Here is a 15,043-nt window from a genome sequence, read left to right as displayed (position 1 = left end):
TATAAACATGGATTCCGACAATTTTCAATCCTCAACGGTGCTCACCGGTAACGTAAGTATAGAAATATACACACTCAAGAACGACACTTAAATTAATTGAAAAACAACCGGAATGATTAATCCTTCAAACCGATGAATAAATTAATGAATTAACAACTCAACAAATAAATGAATGAATAATTGAGAAGGAAATAGAGTTTGAACTTTGAGAAGAAGTTTTACATTTGTATATTTATATATCAGAGACGAAGAAGTAAGGAGGCTCCAAATCTGAGAAGAGATCGGGAATTTTCACAAAATATAATTCCCGAGCCGAGTGTTTGGTGAAACTCCGATGCTTTTACCTGCTGTGCCTATGGAGCATGCATGTAAGATTATGGGGGGTCTTTTTTTTCTCAGATGGGATGGGTTTGGATTTTGGGTGGGTGATGGGGTTTTGGGGGTTTAGATAGTGTGGTATTATGGTGGGTGTGTTGTATTTACTGGAGATTGAATCGAAGGGAAGGGAATTCTAATTTTATTGTCGTATTGTCTTTTCTTATATACAAAACTTCAGAGGAAGGGGAGCGATTTATAAGATTTTATCTGTTCTCTCGTGATTGTTTTGTGAATCGTTTGTTTTTAATATTATAAAGTACATGAATATTGAGATGAGAAGCTCGATCTATCTAGCCCAGCTTCTGGATCTTTCTTGAAATGCCATTCTAGAATGTCTCATTTTCTTCCGAAATTCCAAGAACATCTGCAAACATCATTCGTTCCCTAGTGACATATTCAAGTCTGAGCTGGAGCTGGTCCAGTCAACTATCACACTGAGCTCCCCACGCACCAAAAACATCCTGCCACCATGCATCATCCCATAACTCCATTCCCATATCCATATTAAATGTTGGGAGATCGAATCCCTGACCTTGAGTCTGAGGTAAAGATTCCGTGCCCATATTTCCGTTTCCATTCTCACCCCCGTTTACATTCGCAAACTTGTCACTTGACACATTACTCGAAGCTTCTCCTGCTACCTTGGCATCCCACCAAGTCTTAATCAATCCAATTCTCTTTGCATTAGAAGTGTAAATATCAACATCGTCTACCTTGATTAATCCAGCATCCAGTCCAGCTTCACCTTTGACATTCTCCCAAGTCTTGACAATTTGACCTAGAACGAGCGAGAGATCAAGTTGTTGACGCACAAGTTTAATATCCCATTGTGGATCTTCAAATACTGATAGACGATAGAGAGCCACCATACAGTGCGCCATGTGTGTATAAATTGGGAAAGAAAATGATGTGTGATCTCTGCATGGTGTGGAAAAGTAGAGTTCAAACCATGATTTGACAGATTGAAAACAGATGCAAAGGGATTCTAGACGTTGAGAATCTGGCAAATCAGTATGAGGCTCTTTAGAGAGAGCGACTTCGTGGATCGTAAGTTCAGTGTTGTAAAGATGCATCAAAAAAGTACCTGTGTGATTTGTTAGCACTGGTGATGCATGGTCAACTTTCATCTGTTAACGTACAGTTCTCTCGAGCTTCATTTGGAATTTGTTGTCTGAATGTTTCCATCTGGTTTTTTAAAGCCTTCAAATGGAAAATAGCAGGTGCTTTGAAAGCGATACTCCCATCGCCTGCTGTGTCGTACCACGGAGCGTCTTTCACGCGCTCCTGAATGAGTTGTAAGCGCACAATTTGGGTCATGAGTATATCATGAGGAGACTCAGGCTTTTCCGATAGTAACTTTAAGCATTCATCTGCGTACGTCGTCCATCGGAGAGTGTCAATCTTCTGAACATACAATGAAAAGCTAAACAAGATTAGACACGCCTCATAGACTAGATCGAAAAAAATTACCTAGAACTTAGGGAGTATAAGCAAAGTAAAGCTCGTTTTTCTTGCTGGGATCCGACTGCAGATATAAATGGCTTCGGGCATCCTCGGGCATCGAAGTTCAAGAGCAAATGCGGTGCCTCTTTCTGTGGTGCTTTGTTTAACCCGAGATCGAATGCTAGTCCCATAGCAAGTTGAATCATGCTACTCCACTACAAAGCAATGGGTCAGAAAATGTTTCATACTGGAAAAGTTGTGGATGTGAATAACTATGACTCACCACTGGTCTCTGTTGGTAATGACATTGGCTCCTACTCAATGTTAATATTGAACCCTAAATCAAACATTCAGCTCACATACCATGCAATATAAGTTAAAAGCCCCCACAGAAGGTCAAGGTTGCGCTCGCCAGAAATAAGTAGTTTTTGACCTAAAAGCTGACGAATATGTATACCCAATGCGATTTGTCTCGAAGTACTCTTTGCTGTAGCCATTACAATAGCCAACCACCAAAATGGATTCTCTTTCTTGAATTCCTGGACATTCGTATCTGATGGTATAATGATGAACGGTAAGTATCTTACCGAATGAGTCCGAAAATAATAAAGAGCATTCTCTTCTACTATCGGAGACAATGCTATGTCAGTTGGAATAAGAGACGTAGGTGAAGGTGTCGTGGGTACATTAGTAGCACAATAATCACCACTATTATCACGAAGAGATCTTCCAGCCGCCGGTCCTGGTAGAGGCGGGTGAACAGGGATGGAGTTCAAACTGTAGGAACTATTGGCGGGAAGTTTTAGGTCGACAGCTGCCAGTCCTCTCGCGGGCGGGTTACTAACGTTTGATCCAGCCTGATACTTGCAAGCCTGTGCCTCATCTCTAGGATCCGACGACTCAGTATGGTCTGATACCGTTGAAGAAGGAGGGGTATTTTGAACTTGAGTAGCTGCAGTCAATAACGAAACTAGTCCATCAAGCTTTTGCTCGAGCTCGGCAGTTCTCGCAGCTGCGGTTCTCTTCACCTGCTTTCGTCTCTTTATTCTGGTGATTGGTTGGCAGTCCTTGGTGAATCTATGGCATCTAGAGCGTATCAGTTTGCCTCTTGAATAGCTCAGTCGTATAAGGGTTGAGATAGAGAAAGATTATGCCAGTAAGCTGTCGCACCCTTCTTCCAATCAATACATAAATTATAGATCCATTGTGCTTTTTGAAGCTTAAACAACGTTTCCATTTCACAGCCACCAAACTCGAAATGACAATAGAACAACACAGTTTCCAAACTCAAACAGCGTAACAGTGACTCGGCATTCTGGAAAACACAGATAGAACTGGTACATGCAGGAAGGAACCCACCAGCAACCCCAGTACCATGGAATCGGAACCGTATCACGTGATATACTTGTACATACCTTTCGCAAGCAGCAACACCATTCATTTCTACGCATTTCACCTTAGCTTTTGCACAATTGACACAAGCTTTTCCGTGTTTAGATATCTTCGGCGTTACACCGTTCTCCATAGAAGTCTCCTCCATTTTCTTAGCACTCCGAGCTAGCAAGCCGTTCGACCAATGAGAAGGGCGAGTGATAGTGCAACCAAACGTATGAAGACGGGGAAGGGAAATGCTTTCGGAACTTGATAATTGAAATATTCTATCGTACGGAGACTCAGAAGAGGATGCTGGAATCACATTTACTGAGAAGTTGTTGTACAGTAGATCAATAAGCAAATTGATTGTAAGGGTCTTTTCAAATATGAGGCGGAGTTTAGGTTGGTTTTGAAACTCCGTGTCCGAGATGGATACGGAACTTCGATCTCATCAAACATGCTTTATTGGGTGTGCTTACCTCCACCACCTCAACATTTAGTTGTCTGTTAATTTTGACGTGAAAGATTCACGTCAGTCGCCAGAGAAGGAATCATGCTCCTATCTCAACATTCAACTTGTATATAGCGTGCCATGCGGACACTTTTGTTCAAAACGATATTAGATGATAATAATGAGATTTTTCATGTTATCAGATTAATATTTCCATCTAATATTGTTGGTATCATCATGGGGATGGTGAAGACAATATAGTACTATGGTTCACACTGTTGTAATATTGCTTGAGGTTCTGAAAGCTAGGGCTACGATACGTCTATACTATAGTGCCTCGGCACTAGCACAACCGCTAGTGCAGTCACATGATTCATGTCCCGACACTATGCTTTTCTTCAAAAACCATACAAGATATCAACTTAAAAAAGACAGCCACCTAGTAAATAGCTTAACCGAGATTTTTGTGAATTTGAAACTCCTTCTAATTTATTTCGATTTTGAAATTTTAAGATGTTTTTTGATTGAATATCAAGAAGAAGATTATTGTGAATATTTCCCAATTCTCATTTTTGAAATCCAAATAATTTGAAAATCTAATGATCAAGTAATTATTCTTATCGAGTTGATATCTCGCATAAGATTTGAAGAATCTTATAGATTCAAGGGAATTCATTTTCCTCTAGTCGCATTGTTAGTAAGAACACTTCTATAGTCTTTAGCTGCTCAGAGAATAAATTAGCTGTGGTTCTATCTTGCGTAATTCCTCAAACGTGCTTATTCCCTGACCTGTTCAGACTTTCAAGCACTGTGTCTTCGCCTCAAATATATTTCAACGTCAGTTACGAACTGAAGATCGAAAATAAGTAGATCTAAACCTCCTTTGAACTGTTTCTTATGTTTTGAACCATGTCTCAAACACCATTGAGACTGTTCTCCGACGTTGATTAGCAAGTACTCGGCATCAGGGAGCAGATTATATTCGTCTCCGCCGATTCTCCCTCAAAACGTTGAGTTCATGATTTTCGATATCTCAAATATCTTGTCGGATTCCTTACTACAACGTCGTCGAGCGGGTTTATTCACTCTTACTACTAGCACCGTACTACTCTTACAAACCAACAAGAAAGCAATGTTTAGCAAGGGAGTGTTGTTCAACCACTTCTCGCTTGGCGCCGGCCAGAATCTCTCCCTCGTCAAAAAGATTCCCAACACTTCTGCATGGCCCAGTGGGACTCAATTTAATGAAGGTAAGCTGTTAACAAGAAAGAAAATTCAAGAAGCTCAATTTGCTGCTGATTGTTTGCTAATGAATACAGAGGAACACAGGCAAGATAGACATCTTGTATAACCAAATGAAAGTTCATTCTCTGTTAAGCTATGCTCTAGCTATGTGTGATTTGAAGATACGTTTATTTAAATAGGCTTTATATAGTGGTTAAAACTCTAGTTCCACGTTTAATATCGCTACCAGATCAGGAATTCCACAGCATATCCTCTGTCAATATTTCGTCCCACGCATATCAACCGACCTTATCAGAGATCGACACGGATGACTTGTCCTCCACCGACTCCAGGAACGTTCAATGGAAAGTTGAGTCCTCCACCATTCACAACATATAAGCCGTTGTGATCAGCACGGGTACGTCCCAAGGCAGCAGCTGTCGCATTGAGGGCATGAAGCACAGTTCGGAACTTTTTGCTAGAGATGTCGATTTCTATTAGCGAATTTTGAGGGTTGGTTGCTGCGAAGGCTCTCTTTCCGTCTCGGGACAGAATGAAATCTTCGATGAGGGTTCCGTTGGTGATGAGCGTAGATGGCCCTATTGGCTTGTCCTTAGGTGAAATGGGAACCTTGAAGAACTGTTGCTCGGCGAAGTTGGCGTAGAATAACTCTCCGCCGTAGGTATGTATGCCTGTCACCCCCGCTACACTTTGTCTCGTAGATCGAGTTGTTGCGTCGCTGATGACCACGGTAGAAATGCCAGTTTTAACATCGAGTCGGAGTAAGTGATCTGCGCCGGAATCGGAAATCAGAATGGCTGAGTTGTCCTTGGGACTAATCTTGGTCAATGTATTGAGAAATGTAGTGTTTGATAGGTCGGCGACGAGTTTGAGCTCGGAAGGTCGAGACACAGTTCCTTGGGTGGTTGTACGGAGAGGTGTGAGGTCAACTTTCCAAATTTTGGATGGAAAAACAAGGCGGCCAGCGGTGACAGCGCTCAAGTTTCCAGCGATGACATAAAAGATGTCTGGGTCTAACTCCACGATACCAAGAATACTCGTTGCATCTGGGATGGTAGCGACGGTGATCGGTTGGAGCAGTTTTTTGGGATCAATTTGAACCAGCGCCGGTGTACTGATTGAAGCTGCGAGGATCTGGCCATTGTGACGAATTGCGACGTTTTCAAGCCAAGTCGGGTTGCTGAACTCATAGATAGTGGTGGTGGGATAAGTACCCTGTTGTTGTTGCCTTGGTTTGGATATGCTGGTAGATCCTACAGGCGAGGAGAAAAGTGCAAGGCCCAGGGCCAGGAGAGTGTAAGACGGTAACATCTTAGTGAGTGTAGTGAGGAGAAGAGTGGATGAGCTCTGAGATTGGAAGCTGAGGGAGGTTTATATTGACTACGACCTATTCTTTAACTTCGATTGGGAAATTGCCAATCTGCTCTGCCATGACCTTGAACATAATCACACGTAACAATCAAAGCTGACTTAACTCATAGCCTTAACTCCTTGAAGTTGCTTTACATTTTGAGATAGTCACCAGCGTGAAAACGTAGCGAGGCTAGAAGCAAGCCTAAAGAGTTTAGATTAGCCAAGGTAAAGTAACTTCTTAGTATTTTAGTTTTGCTCAAAGTGACAGCTCCTGAGCATGGATGCCATGTCTATTCGTTTTCTTATCATGCTAAAGCCAAGTTTAAGGTTTCACGTAGATAGTAGCATTGAGGTACTTGTGGTACTATGTCGCACATCCCTCTTTTGGGCCGCCTTATAAATCTCATTGCTTTAATTAACCATCTTTCTTTAGGGGTATAATCTATCAATTTTGTTGGGAATAGAAAAAGATAGTTGTTACCAGCATACTGCGTAGTACCATAGAATACATACGGCGAAATATTCAATAAGCTGCGGCTAGAATTAGCTTCCGTTCCCCACTAAATACTAGTAGAATAAAATCATAGAAATTGTTGTATCCCCTCGCTTATGACCCATTTTTCTGAAAGCTACTTATGGCCGCAGCTTGTAGAATAGGGGAGCCACCCGCTTACACAGCACTGTTATAGGGAAGGGGGCTGAACCCAACGTACTTTACAAATGCCGTTGGGAATATAGTGAGAGGTAGTTTTGTTGCTGACATATGGGGGGCGGGGTTAAGAATATCTCCGTGAGGTTAAGGTTATATCGACCTAGTGCATGGGAGGGGCAAGAATGTGGGCGACCGAGGTATCCATTGTTTCTTAGCACGGCATTGTCTCCTCCCACCAGTCTGCACTGTCATGCTTGGTAAGATTTCGCTTCCGATGGAGCTATTTACTTCGTACAAGGCCAGATCGTTCGGCCTTGTACAAAGTACTCAGCTTGGCAAACCTCAATTGATGTGCTTGACAAGGCTTGGCGAATCTATGCATGCAAGATACGAAGGAGGTAGACAGTGGGTCTTATACACCCATTTTTTCGGCATCGTCTTGTCCTTGGGTGTCTCTACAATGCTTGGAAGGATAATAAGTATTATAAAACACATCAAAGAGTGACCAAAGGTTTCTTCACTTTTAAGCTTTGGACGAATCAAATCACAGCGCTGTTTGAACATTTATATGGTGAACTCTAGCGTACCAAAGTATTGTAAATACTACATTTTATTCAAAATCAACCAATTTTTGAATGAAAATCTTAGTTTTTAGACAGTTGTAGTTCGTAACCCCATTTAGAATCTATAGAAAGCTTCAAATATCTCAAAAGCTATAAAATTCCCGGAATTAATAAAGTGTAGCTAAAAGCTTCAGATCGCTAAATTTAAGAGTGAACAGCTTAATATCTATTGAAATTTCTTGAAGCAGCCATCAACTTAGTAAAAACTCTGAGTTTTTATCAAAATTGAGTTTCTTACGACTTACTCATATAATCACTATAGTCCTATGAGAGAAGGTAAATATGACTCCGAAATAGCGTGCGTCGTCTCTAGGCTATGTATTTAACAGTTATATAATACAGTTCAACGTAATAATTTAATAGTATTCTTTTAAAGTTGTCTTATAGCTCAATTTTTTAGTCCTGTTTTAAGAATATAATAACTAACGTAGTTTATTAGTGCGTGCATTATATCAGTGCATGCATTACTTTTACCTCAATTTATACTTTCAAACTCATATTATTTAATAATAATTGAATTAATTAATTAAAATTATTCAGAATCTAATAATCTAGAATCTATTATATTATTTTGATAGATTCTTATATTATAATCTGTTTTTCTATATTTACTACAATATTAAATAAAATATATTTTTTTATTAGATTCATTCTCTTTTTGATATTTGTTATGTTAAATTTGAATATTATTTTTTACTAAAATAATATATCAAAAACTTTTTATTCAATAAATATTTCTTTTTGATATAATTAAATTTTTTTGGTATATTTATATTTTATTTGCTATTTGAAGTATATAAATTTTTATATTCAAAAGTATGTTTTTATAAATTAATTACTTTATATCTTTAGTTAGAATTAATATAGCTTCAAATATAGGTATAGGTGAGCTTGATTAATAATAAATTATTCAAGATTTAATTAATATTGATTGAGAAAAAACTTCAATTAGATTGTAAGGGGTTTAAAAGATTTATTAATCTAAATTGAAAAAAAAAGGATAAATATATAAATTCGAATATTTAATTTTGAGAATATAGTTTTAGAATTAAATAGAATTACATCTATTCTTTGAAATCCTGATTTTATATTCTAAAAAGTGATTGATTTCTTGTATATAGTTTTAAAAACTATAAAGAATTCAATTTTCGAAATATAATTAATATATATCTTAATAAATCTATTAATTTAATCATTATATAAACATTTTAGATTATTAAAATAATTAATATCAAATGATTGAATTAAATGATTTGAATGTAACGTGGTTTAACACCGAGTGCACCATATCACCGAATGCACCACTTTTATCTCAATTTATGCTTTCTAATTTATATTATTCAATAATAATTGAATTAATTAATTGAAACTATTAAGAATCTTATAATTTAGGATTTATTATATTATTTTAATAAATTCTTAAATTATGATCTAATTTTCTATATTTATTATAATATTAATTAGAAGATACTTTTTTATTAGGATTTTTTTTATTTTGATATTTATTATATTAAATTTGAATATCAATCTTTTATTGAGATAATATATCAAAAGTCTTTTATTCAGTAAGTATTTCTTTTTGATATAATTGAGTTTTTTTTGTACATCAATATTTACTTAATACCTTATTTGCTTTTTGAAGTATACAAATCTTTATATTCAAAAATGTATTCTTATAAGCTAATCTCTCTATATCTTTAGCTAAAATTAATATAATTTTGAATATAAATATAGAAGAGCTTGATTGATAATAAGTTATTTGAGATTTAATTAGTATTAATTGAAAAAAAGTTTCTATAGGATTCTAAGATATTTGAGAAATCCAAAGATTTAAATCAAAAAGAGGGGGAGTAGATATATAAATTCAAATATCTAATTTAGAAAATATAGTTTTAGAATTAAATGGAATTAATTCTATTCTTTAGAATTCAATTCTTATATTTTGATTTGTAATTGATTATTAATATATAGCTTTAAAAACTATAAAGAATTTGATCTTTGAAATATAATGGATATATACTTTTATAAATTCTTTAATTTGAATATTATATTCTTGTTTTAAGATATTAAAATATCTAATATCAAAAGATTGAATTAAATAACTTGAATATAATAATAAATACATATATTTAATATTATTTTTCTTATAATAATTCTGAAATAATATTGATTTGTGATTTTTATATTTATTTAGTATTAATATTCTATATTTGCCCTTAGTTTGATTTCTTATATATTTATTAAAATATTTTAATTATTCTAATCTTATTTCATTATTCATTTATTCATTAGATATAGATTTAATAGTTTAATCCATAGGAAAATCGGTTTCGATATACTAATTGAAAAGATACATTTGTTTTTAAATTATCAGAAATGGAGATATAATATTCTCTTCACTATTACTATATATAATCACTATCACCCATTCTCAATTGCCTGGTTGTATTGCTTTTCTTTTGCTATTTCGTTTAGCACTAATTACAACTATTCCAGGGCATATTATACCTATTATAAAGTTGATTTTATTAAAGTTATAGAAATCACAATCGAAAATATCATATTTCATTTGTATATTCGAAATTATATAAAACCAGTTTTCAATAAACTTGGAATCTTTGTAGAAAGCTCTTTAAAAATTATAAATATAATTAAAACACATCTTTAATTTTATATAACACTTTACAAATCGATAAGCCTAAAGCTTTTCAATCTTCTTTGTTTTTTATAATTGAAAAATATGATTCGTTATATCTTCTATACTATTTAATTTAGATGAAAATCTTTTATTATTTATATCAATTATATATTGAATAAATATCTCCTCTTCTAAATCAATTATTTTATAACTATTTACTCGAATTTCCATATAAAGGAATAAATTATTCATTTTGTGAAAAAATATTATATATATTATATTATATAGCTTAATAGTTTTTCGAATACTAAGTTTTTTATTTTTTTGAATAGTTTTAATAACTAAGAGTATTTGAGCTTCTTTTCTATTTGATTATATAATAAATGATTAATAAATCGTGTGTTGAAGTTGAAGAGTGTAAATTGAGGTAAAAGTGGTACATTCGGTGATATGATATACTCAGTATTAAACCACGTTAGTGGTAAATGTAAATATATAATATTATTTTCTTTATAATATATTTAAAAAGTTATTGATTTATGACTTTTATGCTTATTTAGTATTAATATTCGATATTTGCTTTTTCTTTGATTCTTAATGTATTTATTGAAGTGTTTTAATTATTCTAAACTCATCTTATTGTCACGATCGTGGACTAAAGGGCTCCATTAGGCACGTGATAGTAAGCCCTCGGGCCTACCGTGTGCCGAAGGGAGCCCGCACACATATATAAATTGTATAGTTTTCATAAGTTTAGAAGAATTAATGAAAAGTCTTTGTGCTACATTTCACCTAGTTGATTCATTACTAGTATCTACTCTAACACTTATTACTTATCCATTTATTAAATATAGATTTAATAGTCTGGTCTATAGGAAGATCAATTTTAGTATATTAATTGAAAAAATAAATCTATTCTTAAACTATTAGAAATAAGAGAATAGTTTTATTCTTTCTATTCCTGTATATTATTATTATAGTTTATTTTCAATTGCCTAATTGTATTGATTTACTTTTGTTATATCTTTTAATACTAATAATAATTATTACTATATATATAATTCCTATTATAAAACTTATTTTATCGAAATTATAAAAATCTCTATTCAAAATATTATATTTCGCTTATATATTTGCAATTAATCGAAATCACTTTTCAAAAAGTTTAGGATTTTTATAGAAAGCTTTTTGAAAATTATAAATATAATTAAAACACATTTTTAATTTTTTACATTATTTTATAAATCAATATACTCAAAGCTTTCTAAAAGCTTTTCTTTTTTTCGATTTGAAAATATAATTCATTATATTTTTTATTTTTTTAAATTTAGAAAAAAAGCCTTTCAAATTTATATTAAGAATATATAAAATAATTATTTGCTTCTTTATTTTTATAAATTTCAGATTTTATAATCAAAATTCAGTTATAGAAATTATTTTATTTATTCTTCAAATAAATATTATATATGTAATATTATATAGCTTAGTAGTTTTTCGAATCAAAAGTTTTTTGTTCTTTTTGATAATTTCAATAGTTAAGAGTATTCTTTCTTTTTTATTATTCGATTATATAATAAATGATTGATAAATCATATATTGAGATTGAAGAGTGTAAATTGAGGTAAAAGTAGTGCATGTACTAATATAGTACATACACTAATAAACTATGTTATAACTTTAAAAAATTCAATGTACTATTTCCTAATTTCCAATTACTTTGGGAAACGTAATGAGCTCTTAACAGATCAAAAAGAGCGTATTCGATGTTCTGCTTGTATGATCGCGTTCGAAAATTTTATTTATATGAGCGAGCAAATCCAAGTAAATCGACATTATCGAATTTACTAACGTTATACAGCATTCGGATTATAATCGTCTAAGCATGAATGTATCATTCTAACCGGAAGACAATGAACAACAAAATGTCAATTATATGACTCGAGAAATTAGCTTTCTTATAACACGAATTCAGTAGTTAATAGAGAACTTTGGAAGCTCGATTATTAACAAACTATGGATTTTTGATTACAAATAGAGTTTTATCTACCTTTAGACACTCCATGTTTCCCCGGGTGGAAGGTATAAAGACTCATTCAGTGTTATGGTTCAAGTATATAAAAACAACGAACATCTTTTAATCGTTTTCATCTCAATCATTAATAACCAACAATGCGCCTCTGTCATCTTACTCAAGCTTTAGCCTTGATACTCCTCGTTTCTGAGGGCTTCGCCTCGGCGCAACAATACCCGATAAAGGTTCTCCACGAGTTCTCCAAGCCGACTTGGCTTGACAGTAATGCTGTAAGTCTGAAATTTCAGTACCTTTCATATGCACTATTTTTCCACGTACTCTAACAGTGCTCGCAAAAGGTCCGACACAATGGAGAGGTACTTGTCACGTCTGAAACAACAAGCGCAATCTGTCTTGTGAAGCCGGAAAGCCCTGAAGAAGCCATTACTGTCGCTATTATTCCTGGCGGCAACGGTGCCAACGGTATCACCGAGATGGGGAGGGACATCTTTTATGTCAATGGAGGAAATTTTGCTGTCGCCACTGGCCCAATCACAGGGAGTTACGGGGTCTGGAAACTTGATCTGCGTAGAGCACACCCGGATATCTCACTTGTCACAGCGCTACCAGACGTGCGGCTCGCTAATGGCATCGCTCGCCTTCACCCAACTGACGAAACTCATCTCTTGATCTCGGATCCCATCGCCGCAGAAATCATCCGAGTAAACGTTGTTACCGGTGAATATGTTCGAGTCATCAACGATACTGCCCTACGTGCTGTGGCTCCTAACCCCAACGGCGTCAGTGTTCTGCGTACTAGCGAATCTTACGTTTACTTCAACAATCAGGGTTCAAGTTTGTGCAGAATTCCAATTTCAACCACGACTGGACTCGCAACTGGACCTTCAGAGACTATCGTGACGTTAGATGCTCATTCCTTTGCCATTTCAAGAGACGGGAAGAAAGCTTGGATGTCTTCCAATTTCATCAACTCCTTGCAAGAGATCGATATTGAGAAGCGCACAGCAAGAATCGTGGTGCAGAACCAGACAGATTTTATTACCCCAACAGGCGTTTCTCTTGGGAAGAGTGATGGAAAAGATGTTCTGTATGTCACAACGGGTGGAGGCCTGGTTTGGGCGACAATGGAGGCTGTCACTGGTGGAAGGCTGATTCAAGTTAACATCGAAGCATAGTTGTGCACCTTATAAAGTAAAACTTGAAATTTCGCATAACTTGATTTGGCTGTTCAGAGTAGTAGTGTATCAAGGGACAAAGTACGACAGCGATGGCACTGGTCAGTCAAGGTTGGTCGATTATGCAGATCAATATTGTGTTGGGAATGAAGTGATTGTTCGCGGAATTGAATTAGGATAAGTCATTTATATTTCATATGACACGTACTTTGAACAGTCTCTATAGATAGTGGTAGAATCCGCGGTTAATAAAATAATTCTATCCCTTATGCGCGGGCCCTTTGATGTCTTTTGTATAGGAAAATAACTCTATCACCCCATATGAAATCTATTTGTTTATAAAAAGTATTTATAAGAGGACTTTTCTTTAAATGTTTATTTAAGTCTTTCATTCCGTTTATATAATTACAAAAAGTATCATCGTTATTCAGTATAGCCTACAAACTTGTATACAAACTTAATTATTCTTAATTAGTGTCACGGCGCTAACTACATGATCTGTAGTTGCCTTCGTGCCTCAGGCATAGACTACTAGCTTGCCCTACTTCTTATAAGTCGACCACCCTACTTTCGGGCCAGCCCTGTTTTGGGCCACCCTTTTACATTAAAAATCACTTTTTTGGCTTATTAATATCTTTATTAATATTGAATATAATTTAATAAAAACTTATATATATATAATTTAAATCATTTTGGATTTATAGTAGAAATTTTAGAATTTTAGGATTTTTTTTAAATTAAGATCTAAAGCTTTAAAATATTGATTTTCGAATTTGTATAAGAATTATATACAAATTTGAAATATTTATATAATTTTGGATAACTTTTTAATAATAAATATTAAAAGAAAATCATATCTTTTTAAAGATTTCAAATCTGAATCTATATAGAAATTCAAAAAAAATTCAAAAAAATAAATGAATATAGAGATATAGTATATAGTGAATTTAGAGTAGTATAAATAATCCCTGCAATTTTAAGAGTATTCCTTTAAATATTCATTTATAAGGAATTTTCTATTTATTCAAAATCTATTAGAATAAATATACTGTAAACTTATTATAAAATTTTATAATTTATTTTTAATTATTTTTTCTTGAAAGTTATTATAAGTTTTATAGAATTTTAAATTTGTATATAATTTCTATATAAATTGAAAATCGATATTTTGAGGCTTTAGAAATCAATTCACAAAAACCTTAAAAATCTGAAAATTTCAGTATAAATTCAAAATGATTTGAATTATTTATATATAGATTCTTATCAAATTATATTCAATATTAATAGAGATATTGATAATTAAAAAAGTGATTTTTGGTGTAAAAGGGTGGCTCAAAAGAGAGGTGGCCCGAAAGTGAGATATCCGACTTAAGTAGAGTCTTACTCTTTCATAGCTCTTCTACTCTTATAATACAATATAAGTCTTTATCTATACCCTGATAATTAGATGATAATAGAATATTAATTAATAATTATAAATATCAGATAACGTGGTTTATCATCGAGTGGGCTATATCATTGAGTGAGCCACTTCAAAATACATCAAAATTAATGCTTTTTTAATATTTGTATTTTAATAATTAATTATTATTTTTTAAAAAAAAATTAATATAAAATAATAATGAGAATTTAGCTCTTTATGAATTTAATTTTGATATAAAAATTTCTTATATTTTCTA

At 33.8% G+C, this 15,043-nt stretch overlaps 3 protein-coding genes across 3 annotated transcripts; 1 reads left to right on the top strand and 2 right to left on the bottom strand.

The window, feature by feature from the left end:
* Positions 1–800: 800 nt before the first annotated feature.
* EAE97_007910 (uncharacterized protein) lies at positions 801–3,361 on the bottom strand (the record flags this gene model as incomplete). The annotated part of the gene is made up of 6 exons (XM_038878424.1): positions 801–1,462; positions 1,518–1,801; positions 1,849–2,036; positions 2,105–2,135; positions 2,185–2,907; positions 3,237–3,361. 6 exons carry the CDS (start codon positions 3,359–3,361, stop codon positions 801–803), a joined length of 2,013 nt encoding a protein of 670 aa, XP_038730674.1.
* A 1,821-nt stretch (positions 3,362–5,182) lies between these two features.
* EAE97_007909 (uncharacterized protein) lies at positions 5,183–6,202 on the bottom strand (the record flags this gene model as incomplete). Its single annotated transcript, XM_038878423.1, has 1 exon — positions 5,183–6,202. One exon carries the CDS (start codon positions 6,200–6,202, stop codon positions 5,183–5,185), a length of 1,020 nt encoding a protein of 339 aa, XP_038730673.1.
* A 6,012-nt stretch (positions 6,203–12,214) lies between these two features.
* EAE97_007908 (uncharacterized protein) lies at positions 12,215–13,609 on the top strand. Its single transcript, XM_038878422.1, has 2 exons — positions 12,215–12,458; positions 12,528–13,609. The coding sequence occupies exons 1-2, from the start codon at positions 12,327–12,329 to the stop codon at positions 13,362–13,364; spliced, it is 969 nt and encodes a 322-aa protein (XP_038730672.1). The 5' UTR covers positions 12,215–12,326; the 3' UTR covers positions 13,365–13,609.
* The last annotated feature ends 1,434 nt before the right edge of the window (positions 13,610–15,043 follow it).

The sequence above is a fragment of the Botrytis byssoidea genome (genome assembly GCF_014898295.1).
Source record: "Botrytis byssoidea strain MUCL 94 chromosome Unknown BBYS_016, whole genome shotgun sequence".
NCBI lineage: Eukaryota > Fungi > Ascomycota > Leotiomycetes > Helotiales > Sclerotiniaceae > Botrytis > Botrytis byssoidea.
The sequence above is the reverse complement of the archived record's forward strand: the minus strand, read 5'-3'. Positions and strand labels throughout refer to the sequence as shown.

Bases quoted from the DNA above. Each gene is read 5' to 3' on its own strand.
- EAE97_007908 (XM_038878422.1), top strand. From the start codon at position 12,327: ATGCGCCTCTGTCATCTTACTCAAGCTTTAGCCTTGATACTCCTCGTT. The intron at 12,459-12,527 runs GTAAGTCTGAAA...TGCTCGCAAAAG, and splicing joins CTTGGCTTGACAGTAATGCT to GTCCGACACAATGGAGAGGT.